This window comes from Melanerpes formicivorus, unplaced genomic scaffold (assembly GCF_026170545.1).
Source record: "Melanerpes formicivorus ecotype bairdi unplaced genomic scaffold, bMelFor1.0.p_v2 SCAF_16, whole genome shotgun sequence".
Lineage (NCBI taxonomy): Eukaryota > Metazoa > Chordata > Aves > Piciformes > Picidae > Melanerpes > Melanerpes formicivorus.
Genome location: NW_027142368.1, coordinates 8,101,906 through 8,124,383, shown reverse-complemented (window position 1 = coordinate 8,124,383; position 22,478 = coordinate 8,101,906). Strand labels below are relative to the sequence as shown.

At 37.7% G+C, this 22,478-nt stretch overlaps 1 protein-coding gene across 13 annotated transcripts in view; it reads right to left on the bottom strand.

Annotated features, from left to right (window-relative positions):
* IRAG1 (inositol 1,4,5-triphosphate receptor associated 1) overlaps nt 1-22,478 on the bottom strand; it is a 77,768-nt gene that overhangs the window by 8,825 nt on the left and 46,465 nt on the right. For 11 of the 13 annotated variants that reach the window (XM_068147984.1, XM_068147985.1, XM_068147986.1 and 8 more), the window contains 14 exons: nt 21,387-21,443; nt 18,578-18,632; nt 17,691-17,879; nt 13,174-13,274; nt 12,340-12,410; nt 11,533-11,706; nt 10,880-10,957; nt 10,437-10,486; nt 9,814-9,855; nt 8,083-8,676; nt 6,985-7,063; nt 4,391-4,511; nt 2,596-2,626; nt 1,525-1,665 (listed from right to left, as the gene is read on the bottom strand). In XM_068147984.1, the coding sequence (XP_068004085.1) occupies nt 1,525-1,665; nt 2,596-2,626; nt 4,391-4,511; nt 6,985-7,063; nt 8,083-8,676; nt 9,814-9,855; nt 10,437-10,486; nt 10,880-10,957; nt 11,533-11,706; nt 12,340-12,410; nt 13,174-13,274; nt 17,691-17,759 (1,551 nt within the window). In that variant the 5' untranslated portion in view covers nt 17,760-17,879; nt 18,578-18,632; nt 21,387-21,443. The remainder of the gene's footprint in view (nt 1-1,524; nt 1,666-2,595; nt 2,627-4,390; nt 4,512-6,984; nt 7,064-8,082; nt 8,677-9,813; nt 9,856-10,436; nt 10,487-10,879; nt 10,958-11,532; nt 11,707-12,339; nt 12,411-13,173; nt 13,275-17,690; nt 17,880-18,577; nt 18,633-21,386; nt 21,444-22,478) is intronic. The other 2 variants (XM_068147993.1, XM_068147982.1) reach the window with 2 other exon arrangements.

Sequence of the window (22,478 nt, the reverse complement as noted above, 5' to 3'; positions counted from 1 at the left end):
GAGAATCATATGTTCTCTTAAGTATGTCTCAAAAGTATGGCAGCATCTCTGTGCAATATGCAAATTGTGTCTACAGGTATTTAATTTAGCAGCATGGTATCTAAGCATCCTTTCCTTTCTTGCACATAAATATGCACAGTACATAAATTGACACATCTCAGAGATTTGTCATTTCTGTTAGAAAATACAGAAAAAGCTGTCAAGAAGGACTGAAAGCTACTGCTGATAAAAGAACATCAGGGACAGCTGGAATGAAAGTGTATTCAGGTCCATAACCTGATCCTGAGATAGCATCTGTTCCTTAAGTAATCCTTCACAGTATCACAGTATCACTTAGGTTGGAAAGGACCTCGAGGATCATCGAGTCCAACCTATCAACACAGACCCCATGACTAGACCATGGCACCAAGTGCCACGTCCAATCTCCCCATGAACGCCTCCAGGGTCGATGACTCAACCACCTCCCTGGGCAACCCATTCCAATGACGAATGACTCGCTCGGTGAAGAATTTCCTCCTCATCTCAAGTCTAAACCTCCCCTGGCACAGCTTGAGACTGTGTCCTCTTGTTCTGGTGCTGGTTGCCTGGGAGAAGAGGCCAACCCCTTCCTGGCTACAACCACCTTTCAGGTAGTTGTAGAGGGCAATGAGGTCACCCCTGAGCCTCCTCTTCTCCAGGCTAAACAATCCCAGCTCCCTCAGCCTCTCCTCATAGGGCTTGTGTTCAAGGCCTCTCACCAGCCTTGTTGCCCTTCTCTGGACGCGCTCAAGTGTTTCGATGTCCTTCTTAAACTGAGGGGCCCAGAACTGGACACAGTACTCAAGGTGCGGCCTAACCAAAGCAGAGTACAGGGGCACTATGACCTCCCTGCTCCTGCTGGCCACACTATTCCTAATGCAGGCCAGGATGCTATTGGCCCTCCTGGCCACCTGGGCACACTGCTGGCTCATATTCAGGTGGCTGTCAATCAGCACACCCAGGTCCCTCTCTGTTTGGGAGCTCTCCAGCCACTCCGACCCCAGCCTATAGCTCTGCATGGGATTGCCACAGCCAAAGTGCAGCACTCGGCACTTGGTTTCCTGCCTATACCACCTGCCATTTTCTACACTTAAGAAGTCTTTCAAGCCACAACTATCAGAGGACTCAGGCTTCAGCTGATTTCAGTTTCTCACCTAACTGGACAATTCAAATTTATTGCTAAAGCAGCTTGTGCCCAGGAAAGCAAAATTGCCATTATGAATGCGCTCAGCTTTGCCACAGGCTTATTCCAAGGACTGAACAGCAGTACTAGTACTAATTCCTGAAATCTGCTAGACAGTGTAACAACCCCTAGAGATTTCCAGCAATGGTGCCCCACTCTGTTCTCTCATGTAGAGTGGTAGGAGGAGTTTGAGTGGCAGGAAATGAAGTTTTGGGGCTGAATTTACAATAGGTAGTAAGCAGGCACAGCCATATATGCTTCAAACGTGTGTGCACTTTCATGTACCTTATAGCTCAGAAAAAGAATTATGGGTGTTTTCTTACCGTAATGGCTGCTTTAAAGTTGTCCAGTTCCTTTTCAGCATTCTCTTCAGTAGTATTTCTCTCTCTCTCTGCTTGCTTAATTCTAGATTCCAAGGTATAACTATCATTTCTAAAGGCCAAGGAAAGTTGTACAAATACATTCTGTTTGGATTAAAATAAAAAGCATTTTTAACTGTCACAGTAATTAATTTCCAACAGTAACTTAAGAATAAGACGTGCTTAACAAGCTTTGGTACTTAGATATGTATTGAAACAGAAAACTGAAAATATTTTTTAAATGAGATTGTTTCAGAACCCACTTTTCTTTGCTTCCTCTAAAATATGAATGTGTTGCTGCCTCTTTTCCTGAATGTTTTTCTGGGAGATCAGTAGAGCAGAGACACAATGAAGGAAGTAGCCTACCAGAAGTATCAGAATCACAATGGATCTGTTTTCTAGCTGGACTTCCTCCAAGGGTCCCCAAGGTTTTTAAACAGATAGTCTGTGCAGAGGAAGTTCAGAGATGAGCTCACCATTAGCATTGTTTTACCTCAGGGATAAACACCTACCACTGAAGCCAGCAAAAGACTAAGTGCTAATGTTTTTATTCTCTTGCACCCTGCTTTTAAAGACTATAATTTTCTCTACCAGATGCATTATTTCTTAGGATTAATACTCTGCAAAGGACATGGCATCAATGGTTCTGTTAGACTGAAGCTAAGTAAATAAAGACGCTCTTGACTGGTATGTGAAAAAAAGATGCAAAGGCAGCACTGCAAGATATCAAAGTGCTCCAAAGCTCCGACTGGAGCTCTCATTTTTTTAAATTAATACATATTTTATTAAGAAGAATGCACAGAGAATTGTTTTGCTTATTCCCACTAGAAGTCTTTAGAATTTATATTGTCTGAGACAACTGTTTATATTTCATGAGTCTGTCCCTTTGATTGAGCTCAGTATGGTTTTTTCCTGACAAATATTTTTTTTAAAAAATAATAAATCCTATTACCTGGTTCTAAGGCTTCTTAGGCTTACAGTAGCCACTTAAAATTGAGGCATATGCCTAAAATAAGAGTTTAAGGACATACGTACCTCGACTTCTTTTTCAGTAAGTGGAGGGGAGCTAGAAATAAAATATTCACATCGATTACTTTTATCTCAAAACCCAAAGCTATTGTAATATTTAATTGAAAAAACCCACCAAAGCCAAAAGACATCATCCCTTAAATATTTGATGGTTTCTTTTGGTGAAACCAGTATTTAATACATTTGATTGTACTTTTTATAGCTAAACTCCATGGGATTTTTCAAAGTAACAGCACAGTATCACATGAGCATTGGCAAAAACATACCAATGTTTCCTGCAACTATGAATAAATACAGCTATCTGCCCAGTGGGACAAACTGTGAATATAAGAGCAAGATAGAAGCTATCCTTTTGGAGTTGGGTGTGACTTAGTAAGATGCACTTTGGATCATTATCTTTACCCACTTTTTTTCTATTAACAGTTGAAGCCTCATGATTATCACAGATAATCACAGATTGGCAGAATTCAAAAGCTGGCTCTCTGTATACTGAACTATTATGTTTTGGCAGCTATCTTTGTTAAAAGTCAGCTAAGAACAATTCTGACAATGATTCTGTCACTAATTAAATCATATTTGAGTTTTCCACCACAAGAATGATTACTTACTATAGAAAAAACAAAAGTTACACAGAATGCTATAAAAGAAATGAGACAGCCTTACATTGCAAGACCTCACTTTAAGGCACTCTTGCTATGTGTGTCAATTACTCCTTGGAATTATTCTGCTAGAGAAGTATGCAGTTCTGTGCAAAGGAACAGATGTGAGAAACACCTGAAAGAAATTATAGGACCTGTATACGTGAATTTTAGTGGATGCAGTGAAAGGAGTTGTGGTTGGCATAACTACCACCTATTGTGTCAACACAATACCTTCACAAAATTAAAGTATTGTAATATTCATTGCACCATGAATCCCAAGTACCAATATCAATGCAACTGGCATCAATGAGCAGCAAATTACTCTTGTTGGGTAGAATGATATTGATACTTAAGAATATTGGCTAGAAGCAAGGAGGCCAGTATGTCCACTGTGTTGGAAAAGCATTTTGTTCCTAAAGTATTAGTAGTATTGATATTACTTGTTATTTTAGAAGGAAGCTACTACAAGGAATAGTCCTTCTAGAAGCAAATGCAAACCTCTACATGTGATATATAACACAGCAGAGAATGATAAAACAGATGTCTTTCCTTTGGTTTGGAACATTCTGAGAAATTTATGCTAAGAGTGAAAGGTTATGTGCATATTTATTCAACAGATTAAGCCAGCAGATCAAAGAATATTACCTGAAAAGCAGATCTGTACACTCTCTGATCCTCAGTGCCAGTTCAGTACCTATTTTGTACTTTGCTATGAAACTTCCTTTCAGTATTTGATTACGAGCAAAGGTCTTTTAGAAATTCTCCAGATCATGCATTCACTTATGTAAAATGTTGTATATAACAGTTCCTTAACAATAAATACTAAATACTTATTTATCTGCACAGAGTACACTTCTTGACTGCTTCAAATGACTGAAGGCCTCTGTTCTTTATAGCATAATGCCACAAGGGTGAATTTAGGAATAGTTTTGGCCAAATGTAATTGTTTTAATACCTAGTAAGTATTTTTTATATGATCTTGTTTTTCATTCCTCTCAAATAAAAGCTTATGCAGAAAGCCATGTTGCACACTTTAAGATGCGGAAATTTCACTACTTATATGGATCCTCTATGAACGGAATTCTGTAAAAGGACTTCACTGGAAACCATTAGTGTGTCTGCCCTCAGATGATGTCTTCATACTTAGAATGAGCTTTTACCTCCCTGGAAGCGATTTGTGCACTCGTAGTTTTCGCAGCAATACATCAGGAATGCTGGGCATGACATCAGAGCTAGGCTTTGATTCTTCCTCTTCAGTAGGGGAAGGGAGCGGTGAAGGACCTAAAGAAATGTTCACATCAACTTATTTGAAATGTCATCCATCAACTACTAATAGTCAGCATCTCAGAGTCAAATAGCACTTTTCATCCTAACTGCACTTTTTGAAGTCATTGAGGCTTTCACCTCAACTCTACTGGGAGCAAAGGTGAACAAGGGAGGTCCATCCCATGGTGCAGAATGTTACTTCCTTTATTGCTCATCTCTCTTTTATTGCTGATGCAAAGATCCTCTGCCTTCCTTTTGAGCAGTAGCAACAGAAGTAATCAGTACAATGCTTGTTTGCACTGCATGTTCATTGAAACAGGACATGAAGGTCACAGTTACATTCTCTACTTCCGTAACTTTCACAGAGACCAGGATCTGGCTCAAACTTATTTTTTTAAACTTTTTTTTTTAATTTGTGTTTCTTAACTATTTTAATTAAAAAAAACCCCAAACATATGTAATAATCTCCTCATCTCTTCTGTCTTGCCAGAATCTAATGAACAACTCTCCTACAGGAAAGTCAGGTTCCCCATTCTGAATCTGAGACTTGGGAAGATACCTTTGTACAGCTATCCTGTACATCTTGAGATGCAAGACAAATAACATGAAGAAGCTCAAATTTTGTAAATGTGGAGAGTGTTAAGATGAAAGAAAGGAATAGGAGATTCTTTCTAGCTGTCTTTAGTTCTGTTAATTTCCATTATATTTAAACTCTCCTATATTTACTTCAGGACAGTCACGTGTGTCCTCATAAAGAGCCAGCTTGACACCACAATGTCTCCAGATTGAATATATTCCACTTATCTACACTTCTGTAGATGCTAAGCTGTATTTGTTCTGATGATTACAGTAACTTGGCATTGAGAGCAAAGCATAATGGAGCCAGTATATTTGATTCATAACTGTAATAATGAAGTATTTGGCCATTGCTATTATTTAGGCAGAATTACTATTCCAGTTAAAAAGCACAAGGTGCCTTTTATGACAACATGAAAATATATGTCAGTCTCCCTAACAAATCCAATAAAGATTTGAGCCCTCACTTGTTTTCCCCACTGAGGACAAGGAATTGACCCTTCATGTTCTGGCTATCATTTAGAGAAGTTACTAGACTTAAAAAAGCTTGTGATGCTCATGAGATCTTGTTTGAAAAGCTGGATAAAATAATGCTTAGCTTTTCATAATGTTTACCTTGAAAGTTTCTAATCTGCCAAAATCATGGAACAAGCTGGTATAATGGGAAACATTTTACACTTTCAAACTTTCAAACAGAGCCTCCTAAATAGCCTCTGGGAAATGACATATGAGCAGAACAACAGAAATAATATTACCATATCTAAGAATCCAAATATATAATCATTAAATACAGAAAGGGGAGAAGTCCCTTCTAATCTTGTTACATTCAGAATGAAAATTAGCCTGTTTCCAGACATAACATGAAATGTAATATCTCAGCCATCTCTCTGTGTACCAGAAACTTTAAGGCTTTAAGAAACAGTCCTCAAGCAAATATATGAATTAGCAAAATGAACAGTAGTAGGAAAAATGGAAATATTATTTGGATGAAATCTTAATCAATTTCACTTCCTTTCATGTTAACCTTCTCCATATGGCCTTAAAAACAGTCTGAACAGTCTGATTTAAGAACTTCCAAAAAAATATAAAGTTCTGGTTTAAATATTGTCATTTGATAGCTCATCACTATGGCTATTTAGTTCTTCCACTTGTTGAAGGGTTATATCTTACTCATTATTTTTGTTCCCTATCTTTTTAGATGGGGCTTTCAGGCGTCAAATCTCATTTGATTGGCTAGAGTGGAAAAAAAAAAAGGCAAAAACATATTTCTGTTTCCTCATTGATGTAGAGTTTTAAGCCTTTTCCTTATTAAAATCACATAAATTCATTTAAAACACCCCTCCTGTTATTGCAAGGCATATTTCCCCAACTCTTCAATAACATTTGTCTCTTCTGTGGCCTTACTCTTACCTATTCACATTGACCAGTAGAGCTGCAGACCAGAAGTGAATGTGCCATTTCAGTATTTGCCATACACAGACTAAAATAAAAAAGCAGGAATGAAGGATACCATCTCTCATTTGCACTTTCAAGGACCAAATTCACCCTTTGGGCCATACTGTCTTGCAGAGGTTACTTCCATTCAGTCCATCACTGCCGAAACTGCTCTCCAGAATGTCACTGAATGTTGAGACAGTTTTCCATCTAGTAAGTACAAGCCAGACTCTGCTCCAGCTATACATCTTTGCATTTGGTTGTAGTAATGCCTACAGTATCTTCTTGGCTCAGATCAGCAAAACATTCAGCTCTTACTGGTTTCTCTTATTCATCATTTTCTACCCTCCTCCATGATTGCTGCATTACAACTACTACTGCAACTGAAGAAAAAGATTTTTTCCCCCTTTTGTATTGGTCAGTTATAAAAGCAGTGTATAACAAACAAATACTCCTTCTAGCTTTAATGATACTGCACCTTTTTCCTGTTCAGCTGCTTCACTAAGTTCAGGAAGTTTAAGTCCAACCAAATTTTGATTTCTCATCAAAATATGCTCCTGTTAAGAAAAAACAGCAACATTTCTAAGTAACTTAACTTAATGTAAATATCCCTGCCATGTGAACACTAAATACAATGCTTACTTTACTAAATAATCATGGAGATATTTACACTAAATTACAGTCAGCTGCTACAGTACATGGATGCATGTACATTCACATACACACTCTTAAACATTTCAAATTTCATACATGCATTATTAAAAACCAAAATCCTGGCCATGCAAAGTGTGCCCCTGACTCATACAGAAAAATTGAGTTTCAGTAAATGAGAGCAAAAATATAGTAACCATCTCCAAGCTTCAAAGATCTCTGTTTATACACAGGTCTCAGCCCACTCATACATGATCAGTCAACTTGTCAATGTATTGTGAGAGCCTATGGATCTGAAGACAGTTCCAAAGGAGCAGAAAAAGCACATCACAGAGAAGCAGAGGAAGTAAAAGAGCACAAGTGATCCTTTTAAAGAGAATGTTGTTACATCCTGAGGAAGGAAAGATTCTTCAGATCTAAAATTCTCTTTAGAAATCAAAACAGATCACTTAAAGCTGAAGTACATTTTACAAATGACATGATCATTAATCAATTGCTTCCTCTCTATGGGTTACATAAATGAAGGAAAAATGAGATATTGTGTTGTAGCTCACCTTTTTGTCACAATGAGAGCAGTTAGTAATTTCTTGACACCAGTATTACTTTTTTTTTCTGGGGAGCCAAACATGGCTGTACAAGGGCACATGCACAGGCATATGTGTGTATCATAGTGAAGATACCACAGTGCAGCTGATGCATGTTTGAAGAGAACTAAGAAATAAAATTCCATGGAGTTTAGTTACAGGCTGCAATTTACTAAGGTTGCAAAGGAAAAACACAATCAATTCTGTACTGATCTTGCTGAACCTGTTTCCCACTATGTAACTACGTTTCTTGCAGTCAAAATTAATGCTAAGCTAGTTGAAAGTTTGGCAAGAGATTAAAATATTTTTAAACCAGGATGCAGCTGATGACTAGGACTCACCTCTCTGAGCTTTGTCAATTTCTGCATTCGAACTGGTTGAACTTGGATCTGAAGGTCTTTGAATGCTTTTAGTTGATTGCTGGATTTATTACCACCACCAAAGCTTTTATCTTCCTCAGATGTTAATTTTAAAGGTGTTTTATCTTTCTGTCCAGGCTCCAAGCTATCCCATGATACAGCCCTTAGCAGAGGAGGTCTCAATCCACAGAGTTTAAATTCTGGTTTACATGAAACTTTATGGTCCCTTATTTCTGGAACAGGAATTTTTAGATTTGAGTCTATACTTCCTATGCCTGGTCCTGGTAGATGTGATCTTAAAGGAACATCATTTTCCTTTACTTTCTTGAGGAATGATTTTCCAAGTTCATTTTCACAAGCATTCATGCAAGTGTTAAGAGACATTCTACCACCATCACCACCTGAAGGGGAGCATTTAGGTAATGTATCCATATATTTACGAGGATCAAAATTTTCTTTCTGTTCTGATAGCTTCTCTTTGGAGTTTTCAAAACCAGCAGAGCGAGGAACCAACCTTCCCTGAGAAATCTTTCTTTGATCATTCTGTCTTCGATCAATTAATCCTTTTGCAGCATTCTGAAAGTAGAGTGACACATATAAACCAAAGAAACAAATGCATATTTCTCTTTTCCCCTGGCTAAGGACAGATTTTCACTGTAAAAAAATCCATTTCCTTTTCAGTGACACTTGCTTTTAAACATGTTCCTTTGATGAGTCAAATAATTTTTATAAGGTACTTGAAAGAACACTGAATTGGGAATGCCTTATCTGAACTTTTGAGATCACCTTCTCTCATTCCATAGCTCATTACAGCAATCCTCATACAGCCAAGTTTCTCATCATCATAATAGAAGGTTTGTCTGAGTACAAGGCCTTAACCCTGTATTTTATAGCACTGTTTTTTTTTTTTTTATTGTTTTTGGCTAGTTCCTCACCTCCCAAGGGAGAAAAACATGGGCTTGTAAACTAAGTTAAAGCAGATACTGCAATTTCTCTCCTCTTTCTTTGTGTGTAGTACCATAGGTTATAATTTGACTACAACCACCACAGGAAAACTGGTGAAAGAATGTTTGCATATACCTTGGCTACTTTGGTACTGAAACTATGTGGTTTATGGGCACACATGAAAGCAATTTAAAGCAACCAACATACAATCTAACTATGAGCTCTGCCTTAGACAGGTTGCTATTCCTCTCCTTTATAGTTACTGCTCCGAAATTCTGCTGCCATACTGTTTTTTTCTAAGTATTGCCTAATCCAATCACAGAAGAATCTCTTTAAAGGGCCATCTGGTATTACCTGAAACAAATTAGGAAGCATTCTTATAAACTGCTCCACCAATACTTGTATGATGCAATAACATCACATCAGTGGTGAGGAACATGAGGTAGAGTAACCACTTCCACTGAAGCAAAGGGTTTTGAAAGAGGACTCCTGTCTAGAACACTAGCATACATCAAACTGGCTAGAGTAGACATTTTTACTTCTAAAGATATTTGGTATATTGATATTAACTGAGCTGGTGCAGGGTGCATGGTAGGATTTAAAGGCTCAATATAAGGGACTCTCCTCCACTGTGTTTCCAAGTGCTTCACAATTTCTTAGAGCAGTATCATATTTCTTCTCATTGAGTGAACAGACTTTTTTTAGTCACATACAAAACAGTCCTATGTGTGCAGGCAGATTTTGTTGAACACAATGTGAAAGATTTACCTCTGCAGTTTGCCTTTCATCCTCTTTCACAGTTCTGTTACTCTAGCAAAAAAAGAGAAAGAAAAAAAAAGTTGCCATACAAGGCTCTTCTACAGCTTTTACAGCTACAAATATTAGATATTGATGATGATGAACTTCCAATCTCTTCATTTTTACACTGCTTGTCCCATCTATTTATGAAATAATTTAAGAGATTAGTTTTTTCCATAGATTAAGATTATATTGGATATTTTTCCATTTTCTGCACTTAACAGATCTCTATGATCCTTCAGTATTTAGAATAGAAGAGAATAAACCAGGTTGGAAGAGACCTTTGAGATCATCAAGTCCAACCTATCATCCAACACTATCTAATCAACTAAACCATGGCACCAAGCGCCCCATCCAGTCTCTGCTTAAACACCTCCAGTGATGGTGATTTGTTACCTCATGAATTTTTGTCCTCAGAGAAAACATTTATTAGTCCCTCACACTGCAGAAAAAAACCACATCGATAATCCAATATGGTATATAAAATGGTATTCTAAACAGCCCATTTTCCACAGGGGCTAACAAGGCAGCGTAGTGTAATTTATTATGTATAATTAACAGGTTACTTTGCAGACTTTTCAGCTCTTTCTTACCTGCCCTGGAGATACTGACTCAATGCTAGTAGTTGTGCATGCCTCAGACCCTAGAAACATACACACATAATTAGAGCACATTCTGATGTTTTGCTCAAAACATTTACTACCACTATTAGCAAACACACCCAAGCACACTTCCACATAACACATTAGTGATAAAACTTAAATGTGGAAAATACTATTTAACAGAAATATAGTAAGTGATAGAAGCACTAAAGTTTCTCAAAACTCCATTGCTAAGAAAAACAAAATAAAGCATGTAATCTAGGAGCAGAGGAATAAAAATGTAATACTTTTCTTAAAAAGTAAAAATAGATATTGTGGTCGTTCATGAGCTTTGTCCTGTTCAGATTTTGACATATGCTCAAAAATACTTTAAAAAATGACATTTTAAATGAGATTTTGTAAATTAAACTTTGAGCATTTTGAGATCATTTTACCTGATGGGATTGGAAGAGTGAGAGAGTTGCTCTGAGATGCTACTGGTGAAACTTTAGGGCTAAGTGTAGGGGAAACTGCTTCATTAAAACGAAGACAAAAAGACACAAAAAAAGGTAATTTTACTTTCTAGGCTTGTAGTTTCTGAATTCTGAAATCTTATAGTCAACAGGCATGTGCTTGTCCAGAACCTGACAAGCCATTTTAATTGTCCAGTTGTACTGGCAATTAGGGACCTAAAGAAGGCTTTATGTCGTATACCTGCCATAAACTAATACAGTTCTATTGATACTCAGAATGCTTATTTTCCTCAATTTTCTGATACTGTAAGCACTGCAGAGAAGCAGACACAAGAGAAGGATTCACAAGCAATTTAGGGGGAAAGAAATAATTTAAAAATGTATAGTTAAGGGTTTTTTTTTGTTATATTTTTTTTCCCCTCCATAAAGTGTTGAGCTGATTTTAAGATGGGCCTTGGCTTAGAATTGGCATTTCAAAGCTAAATTTTATATGGAATTGTGAGAACAGGCAGAGGGATTCTGACCTTCAAATTAACAAAACATATGCATACAGTAGCAACCTATGCAGTACAGTTTGTGCCTGTGCAGATCTTTGAAGTAGAATAGAAAATCTAGTTTTCAGAATGTGCACCTACCTGTGGGTGACTCCGGAAGGCTGCTTCTTGACTTTCTTCCTCTGCGCATTAGAAACCTCTCGCTCACTTTCTTTGCTTCTTCTAGTAATTCAAGATTCTTCTTTTTCTCTTCCTCTGATATTTTGACATCTGGTAGCTGATCATTTACCAGGTCAATCACATGACCACTGTTGTCTGGATAGAAAATGTCAGAATTAGAGCTGTACCTCCCATCTCCAGATACGCTGTGGCATTTCAGAGTAACAAGTACTGATGGGAGCTTTGCCACTCACTTAACAGGATGTCACTTATTCAAGGTTATAGTACTCAGAAATCCATATCTGCAGTATTAGTTCCCTTGAACAACCATTTCCTCCATAGGTAGCTATCAGAAAACTAACAGAACTAATTATGTAGTAAGTGTAAAAAGCTGAAGAAATGAAGTGAAGATATGACAGCCAGCTAAATAAGTTAAGAGTCTGTTAAGGTCATTGCTAAGAAAAAAAAGTAGTTGTTCGAAAGTAACAAAAAATAGTATTACTGAACAGTATTTTGCATACAACCAGAATTTTAAGCAAGTATATCTCCAGCCTTCTAAAAATCTAGCAATCAACACTCTTCTAACAGCTAACAATATTTCCTTAAATCTGTCTGCATGCAATCCACATAAATTCATGGTCACAATCCAGCATGCTAACAGTATTCCTTGTGCATGCTTTACAGGAAAAAAAGCTATAGTCAGTACAGTCAGACCCTATATTTAGGTCTTCATTGCATGTTACATTTTCTGAGTACACATCCTAGTTTATATAAATAATCACTTCTTACCAACAGAAGTCAATGACCTTGTTGGACTCCTAGTGGTACGGTTAGAATGTCTTCTATGAGGACTACGAGGCCTAGAGGGAAAAGTTAACAAAAAGAGATAAGGGAGAAGTACACTTTAAAAAGCAAATTATAGTACATATTTATGATCAATACTCTCTGATCAGTTTTGTCCCCATATTTTAAGTCTAATGGCAGGTCAGTAAATTAAAAATCCCAAATCAAGAAGTGTACTTTATCAGACAACTGAAAATAATCTTAATTCAACTCAAACCTGAAGTTTTCAAGTTCAAATTTGATTATTTCCATTCAATAGCTTTATTTCACTTGTTCTTAATCTCAAGGTGGTATTCTTGCCTTATCTACTTGAAAGGGCCCAAAAATCTGCTTCCAAACTCACTGTACTATAATATTCATTTGAGCTGTCTAGCTCAGGAAAATTATCTTCTTGAATCTTCAACTGCTACCTATTTTATTTTGCATGATCAGGAATGTGGTCCTATCCCACAAAGCAAAAGGATGGACTTTAAAAGTTACATCTTTTAGTCCAAATTAGGCAAAACTTCACATTTTTGAGTTTCAACGTATGATATTCTGAAAGGTAAGAAAGTTGATGTCAGTTTAAAGTATACTAAGCCAGGTTGACAAGCTTAGTGTTACATGAAACTCAGCTCTTTTAGTATAAATTATATTCCTGTCCCATTCCTTCCCTGCATTCAAAAATCATCATCAGCTTACACAGACAGTATGATCAAATTACAAGTATGAGATACAGCAATATTTTAGAAGCACAGCTCCTGGAATTACTGTACAATTCTGTATAGATTGGTAATGTACCTGTTAACCAGATTTGTATCGATTCCCACATCTGCTGTAACAGCATTCTCTGGAAGAACAATAGAAGGTGTGCTGCATGTTGTCCCTCCAACAGTAGTGTCCTGAATGGTTTGTGACAAATATGGGAAAATGTATTTAAACAGAAATTCACAACACTGAATGTTGATACTCTATGTGGAACATAATGCATATTGTTTAATATATCTAAAGGAGAAAATGACTAGCTAACTGAGAATCAGCTCTTATTTTATAAAACAAATGTGAAATAGAGGCCTATACTTAATTTGCTAAAAAGAGATGAAGAAGACCTGGAACATCCATTTTCTTTACAACTTTTTAATGTACAAAGTCTAAATACAATAAGCATGGAACTAATAAGAAAGCTTTAAAACAGTAAACAAACTGATTTTTCATGCAGTAAAACATTCCTACACTGAAATACAATTTGTGAACTTTGGAGCTGAATGCAAGAGTGAAAAGCAGCTGTAGCAGGGCTAAATTAGGCACACAAAGCCTCCACATGGTACTAGTGTGCAATAGAAGCTTGCACTTGCAGCCTGCAAAGCCAATCAGATCCTGGGCTGCATCAGGAGAAGTGTGGCTAGCAGGTCGAGGGAGGCGATCCTCCCCCTCTACTCAGCCCTGGTGAGACCCCACCTGGAGTACTGTGTCCAGTTCTGGAGCCCCTGTTACAAGAGGGATGTGGAGGTGCTGGAAGGTGTCCAGAGAAGGGCCACAAGGATGATCAGAGGGCTGGAGCACCTCTCCTATGAGGACAGACTGAAGGAGTTGGGGCTGTTCAGTCTGCAGAAGAGAAGGCTCCGAGGTGACCTAATTGTGGCCTTCCAGTATCTGAAGGGGGCCTACAGGAAGGCTGGGGAAGGACTTCTCAGGATCTCAGGTACTGATAGGACTAGGGGGAATGGAATGAAGCTGGAGGTGGGGAGATTCAGGCTAGATGTGAGGAGGAAGTTCTTTACCATGAGAGTGGTGAGAGACTGGCACAGGTTGTCCAGGGAGGTGGTCGAGGCCCCATCCCTGGAGGTGTTTAAGAGCAGGCTGGATGAGGCTCTGTCCAGCCTGATCTAGTGTGGGATGTCCCTGCCCATGGCAGGGGGGTTGGAACTAGATGATCCTTGTGGTCCCTTCCAACCCTGACTGATACTATGATAAATGCAGTATTGAGTATACATGCTACCCAGAAATTAACTGTAAGGTTATCTTGTTAGTGGTCTGCTTAGTTTTCCCTCCCATCAATTGAAAAATTATTTAAAAGTATATACAACTGCAATATTTAATAAAATACAGCCTAGTTTTAAGTGACAAAAGAAACTGCTACCAACTATCAATCTATTTTTGCCTTCTTAAAAATATGAGCACCTGTCCCAAAAACCTAATCCCACACTTCTGCCACAATAGTGCCAATCAGCTCAAGAGAAGGAATCTCTGTTTCCTGCGAGTTATCTCAAAAGGGAGGTGCATCAGGCTGGAATAAGGAATTGCAGATTTCTCATATGTAGTCAATAAATGATTACTCTACCCCATGCACCATAACAAACACAAAAGGCTTTCTGAAGGCTGCATCAACAATCTGGTGTTTACAGTCAGCAAAGAAGGTGAAAAAAAGTGATTCATGTAAAACCATGCAGAGGAAGGAAAGTTTAGGCACCTGTCAGAAATGGCAATTTTTGCTTTTGAGTGCAACAAAGAGATAAGTAAAACGTATCATGGCAGTGTGAGCGTGGAGGGAAAGCCACCCAAACGTGGCAAGGGACTGCCATCCATCAGTTTGGAAAATTTGAATAATAATCTGTACATGTTCAGATCCTAACTGCTTCTGGTAGGCACAGATATGTGCAATCATTTTATTTAGTTATTTGGAGATTAAATTTAAAGTTAAAACATGTTATTAAGGTCATTGTCCAAATGCCTCTTAAATACTGGCACATGCAACACCTCTCTAAGAAATGATTCTTACGGATTTTCCAAAAGGGTATGTTTGGTCTCTGTGCCACACAGTCAGTTAGATTCAACTGTTACAAACATCATTTTACTTTTACTAAAAAAAATAAATATTAAGATTTAAGTTTAGAAAAAATATCCTTGTAATACTGCAAGTGTTAGAATGTAAAGGCATGAGCTATTACAGGATTCAAGTGCACAGCTGGCACTGTATGCTAATTGTTTCAAAGTCCTATTCTTGAAAATGTTGCTAGGTAGCAGTGTATTTGGTCTGCCAGTCAATGACAAACATTCAGGTGACTGCCCTGAATTTGTTGGGCAAAGCAGCTGAGTACACACACACATTGTTTATACTGATCTCATGACTGCTGAAGAGCAAAAGCTTTTGAATGATGTAGCATCTGCCTTAAAGTCACTGAAGTCCATTTTAGGACTCTAAAAACAGCCCAAGGAAAAAAAAAAAAAAGAAGAAGAAGAAGAGAGAGAGAGAGAAAAAGAGAGAGATTAAAAAAAAGGGCAAAAAATAAAAGGGCTGTAGCCAAGGCCAGTTCAGGTCAGACTAATCTTGGTCAGCAGCTTAGCAGTTTGACTTCTACACAGGTGAGAACTCACGTCGCCTACTGCTCAAACCTATTGTGCATTTGTATGGGAGAAAGGCAGGAAGAGCCAGCATGAAGCTTTCTATAGGGCCAGCTGGCCTGAATCAAAAGAAATCTTTTTACTCTGAAGAGTACTCAGGCTGCTACATGCAGATCTGGAAGAGAAGCTTGAACAGGAAGCTCAAGCTGTCTCACAGTTGTACATCTGCACAACGATGATACAGAACTTTTCCACCACCCTCCCATTGCCTGCCAGTAACTGCCCTTTCCATGTTAGCTTCCAGACAAGTCTGCTCTTCAGATGTTCTCAACAGCTGCCTAGTGACTCTACTACTGCCTGCTACCAAGTCTTTGCTTCTTTTTTGATCCAAGCCCTCCTCCCACAAAATGTAGGGTAAAACTCACTCCACCTCTATGGCTCAGGTGGGAACTGAACCACATGCTCTATGAGGATGGTCATGTGCCATTTAGTTTTGCAGGGAGGCTTGTGCAGGGCTTAGAGGGTGGGACATACAGTTTGGTCCACAACAGGAGGCTCAGGGATACTCAGGGTGGACAGGATCTGCAGACATTCAGGCTCTTAATCTGTACCAAACACCCTCTAAGCATATAGAACCTGCATTTTTACATTTTTCACAGTTAACTGATTCTGAACCATCACACAATCACAGTTCATTTAAGAGCTACCTCTAAAAGCTTGGTATAATGTATTTAAAGATTAATTTTTTTTCTTTAAGACTGGTGGGTAGAATTCTTCCTTTCTCCCATTTGATAAGCATGCTTAGGATTGGATTCATTGATATCCACTAGTTTTTTCATAATTTGTACTCAGTGTGTTTATGTTATGTTTTACTCAGCAAGTCTTTTGCACTAAAATGCTCTCATGAGTATCAAATACTTTGTGTGTTAAATAATATCTTCTTGACCTAATGCATATTCCCAGCTAATAGTCTGATGAACTTGCTTCCATCTGGGGTGTTTATCTTAAGCCAGGAAACTAACACTCAGCACAATTTAGATGGAACGCATGACAAACCAGTGCAGGGCTCAGTGCTGACAATGTTTTCCAACAGTATTAAAGTAGCGGATGTTTTCACCCAAAGTGTAGAATACAGTGTCCTCAAATGCAGTGACAGTGATACATTTGCAAATGAGGATGTGCCAGATTATATATCCTCTCTTTTTTTTACACCAGTTTGCATGAAACAGGATAATCTGGACAACCTGTGATTTTGTAATCACAGTAAGGTTCTTTATTTCAGCTAAGCTAGCAATTAACCCCCCACTGTATTAGAAAATCAAATTAACTTTTCATTGGTGGTATAAATTATTCAAGAGGGTGAAATATCACCTCTTGTTGACTTTTTAAAACCTATCTGAATGTAAAACATGTACATGTCACAAATTTAAGTAGTAATATGATGAGTATGTCTAGAGAGCATCCACCTGCTCTCTATCTAGTTCCTGTGTAAGTTCAGCTACTGCTGTGATAAATAATGCACTGAGAAAAAGCAGATTTCCATCTTTCACACAGACATGAATTGCATAGCATCTTCTGTATCTGTAAAGGCAACACTAGATATTTCAAGACTACTGTGAAGTACAAAACATTGTTCTTTCTCAAAGTTTGAAGTTGTTTTTGCAATAACATCACAAAGAATATTTTTGGACAGCTTTGATAGAAATGGTTCAGAACAAACAGACATATAAGCCTCCAGATCCAACTGATAAACAAGGGCTTGAGAAGTTCAGTTCTCATACTTTAGTCTATTAAAAAAATGGAAAAAATCTAAGAATATCAACTGAAAGATCATTCATAGCTGCATCAATTAATCAAAACACACTAATACATAGCAATTCCTAGGTTTTATCTTATAGGCTCCTAAATATACACAAACAGGCTTCAGCCTCAGGTTTCCAAGAAGTGTCAGAAAACACCTATGCAAGAGTGCTTACTTTGGCTGGTGGAGAGCTGTTGTGTTGTGCCTCTTTTGATTGTCCCTTGTCTTCAGGTAAGGTTGGCATGGTGGACAGTGTGAAGCACGTGGAACTGCAGTGTGGACTAACAGGATCATGCACTGCTGAGAGTATCTGTTTCAAGTTAGACAGAAGGCATAAGCGCTGAGAGGCCCTGTGATCTGCAGGCTGTGTTAGATGCCAAAAATACAAATCAAATCTGTTTAAAACTTTATGCTCTGAGATCACTTTACAATAACAAACAGTATTAAGGTTTAAAATTAAAAACGTTGTCTTGTGTTTTGTTAACTAAAGCTTTCAAGGGCAAGTATAACTTGGTAAATGCATTCAAACCAGACAACTTGCTGTTCTCATTGCTATTTACATCTCTTCCATCCATTTTAAAGGCTATTTATTTTTTCTTTACTGTGACTTTTGGCTGTGAACAAACTCCCTAAACATCCTCTAAGAAGGAAACAGCATCCTGGATACCTGTAATATGCCTTTTAGTAACCAGCAAAGTCCTAGTGCTACCAAACGTGATCTCAGATCTCAAAGAAAGGAATAAAGCTGGAAATCCAGATGATAGCACTCTTCCTTTGAGCAAGAGCAAGGCCTAGGTGAGTTGTGCAAAGGCTTGGTGTACATCTGCACAAGACAACACTGGGCAAGGCATTTATGAAGCAAAACAGCAATAATGTCCAAATGGAAAGAAAAGAAAACCACACAGCTCAGAAAATTCTTGTTACTAGTGTCAATAGGAGCTACTGCCTTCACAAGGATACTACCAGCATTAAGGCCTGCATAGTAGTCTGAAGAGGAGAAAAGCTAAGCACTAATCCTTCTAGCTACAGTCCATGTATTACAAGACTTACTGTGACACCTACCGGATAGTTAAGGAACAGACCTCATAAATTAGTCATTCAAATTCCTTGGTGGTGCCTACAGATGACAGACAATGCAGTTATCAGAGACAGTGGGGTACACAGTGTCTCGCTGGACTAGTAAGAGTTAACTGTATTCCCTTTACGGTTAATTCATAGCTGGGTACATAATGCAGATATATAACATGTCGACAGCAGATAAATACACTCAGCAGCAGAGCTGTAATACTAACCTTCTACAGTTTTTTCCTTCCATTTCTGGGAAAGGAAAAGAAATGTGCTCAGGAACATATCCATTTATAGATACTGACAATTAAAATTGTCAAAGTACTTGTGCTGATTAAAATAATAAAAAATGACAAAACCATTCACAGGAAGTCTTGAACCAGCCTCAATAGCAACAAGTTCCTCACCTCAGCTTTCACAGAAAAAATTCTGTCGTAAAGCCTACAGAATGCGTGAAAACTTTGGACTACAGAAGCAGCTAAAACCCATGCTTTTATTAGATTTATTTAATACCATACTGGAAACTTCATTTTCTCTTTTACTAAAAGAGAAATAAAAGGTCACCTCACATGAAATGTAATGCAGAACTAATAATTTGTAAAAAAATTATCTCTAGACAAGTAGTACTCTGTTCAGAAGAAATTATTTCACTGAAGTTGTTCATAAAGACTGTGGAAAAGATGCAGCGCGTATGACATCATTATGAAGACCAAGATAAAGACTATTTTTGAACCGCATTTTTTTGAGCACATTTTTTTTCCAGGGCAGTCTATGCAGTAGGAACAGTATGTTTCAAGGCTTTGTACTTATTTGAACCTGTCATGGGTGAACTTCGAGCTTTACTGCAGTATGCAGAACCTCAGATTTGTATGATGATTTTACCCAACTCAAGTAAGAGTAGAGGAAGCTTTCTATGAATAGAGAGAAGATTTAAAAATGTTTACTAAGCCAAAATAGCTTTAAAGTCTCTGGTATATTGGAAACCACATTTATGATCACACAGAGATTAGGCAGATAGCAATAGCATTAATCATCTCTGTGTTTCAACAGTTCAGTATTTTTGTATTGAACAACAGTCACCAACTATTAATAACACATGAAGATGAGACAGAAATGAGGTAACTAAAAACTGACATGCACTTGCTTTTCATCTCTTTCACAAAATCCTATGCATTTTCTGAGTTTGCAAGAACTCAAACAAAACCAAAGAGAAGATATAAATGTGGCTGTTTATCTAATCCCTCTTAGTGTTTCCTTATGAATTTATAATGGTTTTGTAGGCTCAACTCAACAGAATGCTGGACCTGAAAAATCAGAGATGTTTCAAGTCATGGCCAAAGTATATTAGCAGTCTCACACAGAGCTTTATAAGCTCACCAAAGTGATGCAAAGGTCTTAGCTGAGTTCCTAGTACATACTCAAGTTTAAAAACTAATGCAAGTGATATTGAAACAAGAAAGAATGATTAAGCACATCAAGTTTCAGTTCATTTTTCAGATCTAAAAGGCAACAGACTTTAAACAAAAGAAAAAAACAACCAGCAAGCTTGTCTAAGAATAGAAAAGGACAAATTCTGATCTGTGTTGTCTTAAAGATGCAGCACAGGAAGTACAGCCAAGGAGACCGGAGGGTAGAAAGACAAAATTATGTCACCTTTACAACCCCCAGATTTGGAGTGGACCAAGCACAGTCAGTCTCTGACACAATTAGAACTTTACTCCGACTTCCTTACAGTGCTCTCTTGCAAGAAGGAATAAGCTCCAAATCTTTGTGGTGTGTCATCAGTAGGAAAGTTTCTTCTTCTGACTTTTCATCTTTTCCTAATATCTCTCCAGGAAACCCCAGTGCTGAGGACTATATTGGAGCAGTGAAAGCTCTTTTTGCTCCATGCTGTGCAAGAGGCCATTTTCTGTATCAGTTACTGCCTTCTGAAACTAGTAGGAAAGGTGAAGGTTTAGAAATAATGGAACCTTAAGATATTAGTGAACAATGTTCTTCCATCACTGCTGAAGTGACCTTACTCCTATTTGACTGGCCAATGAGAACAGTCCCAGTAAATATCAATGAGACTCAAAACATAGAAAAAGGGGACTTGGTAAGAACACTTTAATAAGAATTAGAGAAGTTTATCTGCACCTTACAAATGTAGGAAGAAAAGAAATAAATGTCACTGGAAAATTTATTTTCCTGGAAGGTACTTCAGTATTAAGCATTAAGGAGCATAGTCTTGGAACACATGGAAATTCACACCTCTGTCTACAAAAGCAGCTTACAGCCTTACTGAAATAAAGTGCTGAGAGCATGATGATCCTGGTTCTAAGCCTGCCTCATCAGCCTGCTGAACAGGCCTTTGGAATCATCCTGCCATCAACTTTGCCAGCTTTATTTCCTTTCCACAAGCATAAACATGTCTCAGTCAAAGAAGGAAATCATATGTTAACAATATATGAAATACAGTGAGACACCAACTGAAACAACTGTAATTACAGTCCTTGAAGAAACTGAAAGGATAGATAAAAATGTATCTGCACTTTGAAACAACAGCCAAGGCACATGAGCACATTAACAACCTAGTCACTAAGACAATTTCAAGATTCTGTTAATTCTTTTGTTAGGTGTTGATCAAACACTGTCTGGCCTACCTCTATCCTATCACAGGATGTCATGGGGTTATTGTAGCATTTTACCAGAGTAAATGATCCCTCCTACACCAAATTATTATATATATATATATTTTTTTTTTTTTTAAATCAGAAGAGCTTAAAAGATACATTTAAAAATCAAATACTTGTAGAGATTAACTCACATGTCACAGGAAGAGTGGATGTGGGTGAAGATCTTAGTCTGCACAGGCCTTTGGCACCTACAAAATGAGTTAGTAAAAAAAAATAAATAAATTACCTATCCTATTCACCAGATTCTGCTTATTCCCACAGTAAGCTGAGACAATGCAAAGAAAAAAAAACTAAGAAAAAGAAAAAAAGAGAGGATGGAGTGCTTTTTAACATTTTGGTCTGTTATTGTAAACTTACTGCTTAAAATAGTTAGGAAAAAAATGATCCCTTGAGCTCAAATTTGTAGTCAGATATAGATCAGTGAATGCAGAGAACTTTCTTTTACCACTGAGTCGGCTTAGAGTACAATCTCCAGGAAATGGTGATCTGGGAGCACTATTCCATAAAAGGGAAAAGTATTTAGAGGCCCTTGGCTTTCAGTGTGTTCTCTCTGCAACTCGTTTTACCATAGTAGAGAAAACTAAGTATAATCACTTAACTTACCCTTCCTGAATCACAGCTGAGTACTGTGTTGCGGAAGGCTTAGATAAAGGTGCTTTACCTCATCTTCACTGATATCCTGGCAACTGACCTCTAATGCGCTGTCACGTCACAATGTAGATATAAAACACCCCACACACAAACCCCACAACCAACCAAGAAAACAGTTTGGAAAGCATTTTATTAATATTTTCTGACTTCATACTGCTTGCAGTTAAGGCAAGCAGCTCTTAGCTGTCAACAATGGAAACTGCATACTCATGAGTGCCGATGAACTGCACAATTCTGCTTTTTGTAACTTTTTTCTTTGTTGGCCTGCAAAGTGGTTGTGAAATACTACCCTGTTAAAAAGGTATAACTTTGTGCTCCTTTTGTACAGCTGTGAAAGTATGGAATTCATTAAGCATTTTGAATTAAGTTGTGCAGCTCTGGATTTCTTAGACCAATTTCATTCAAACCCAGCATGAGCAAAACAGGGTGTTTTTCTCATGTCTGTACCACAGAATAAGTTTGTAAACACAAAGCATGGTTACAGTACTTATGACACACAAACTTTGTTGGCATAGCCATAAAAAAAAACATTTAGAAAACACCTCAACAAAACAAAGCTAACAAAAGGATGT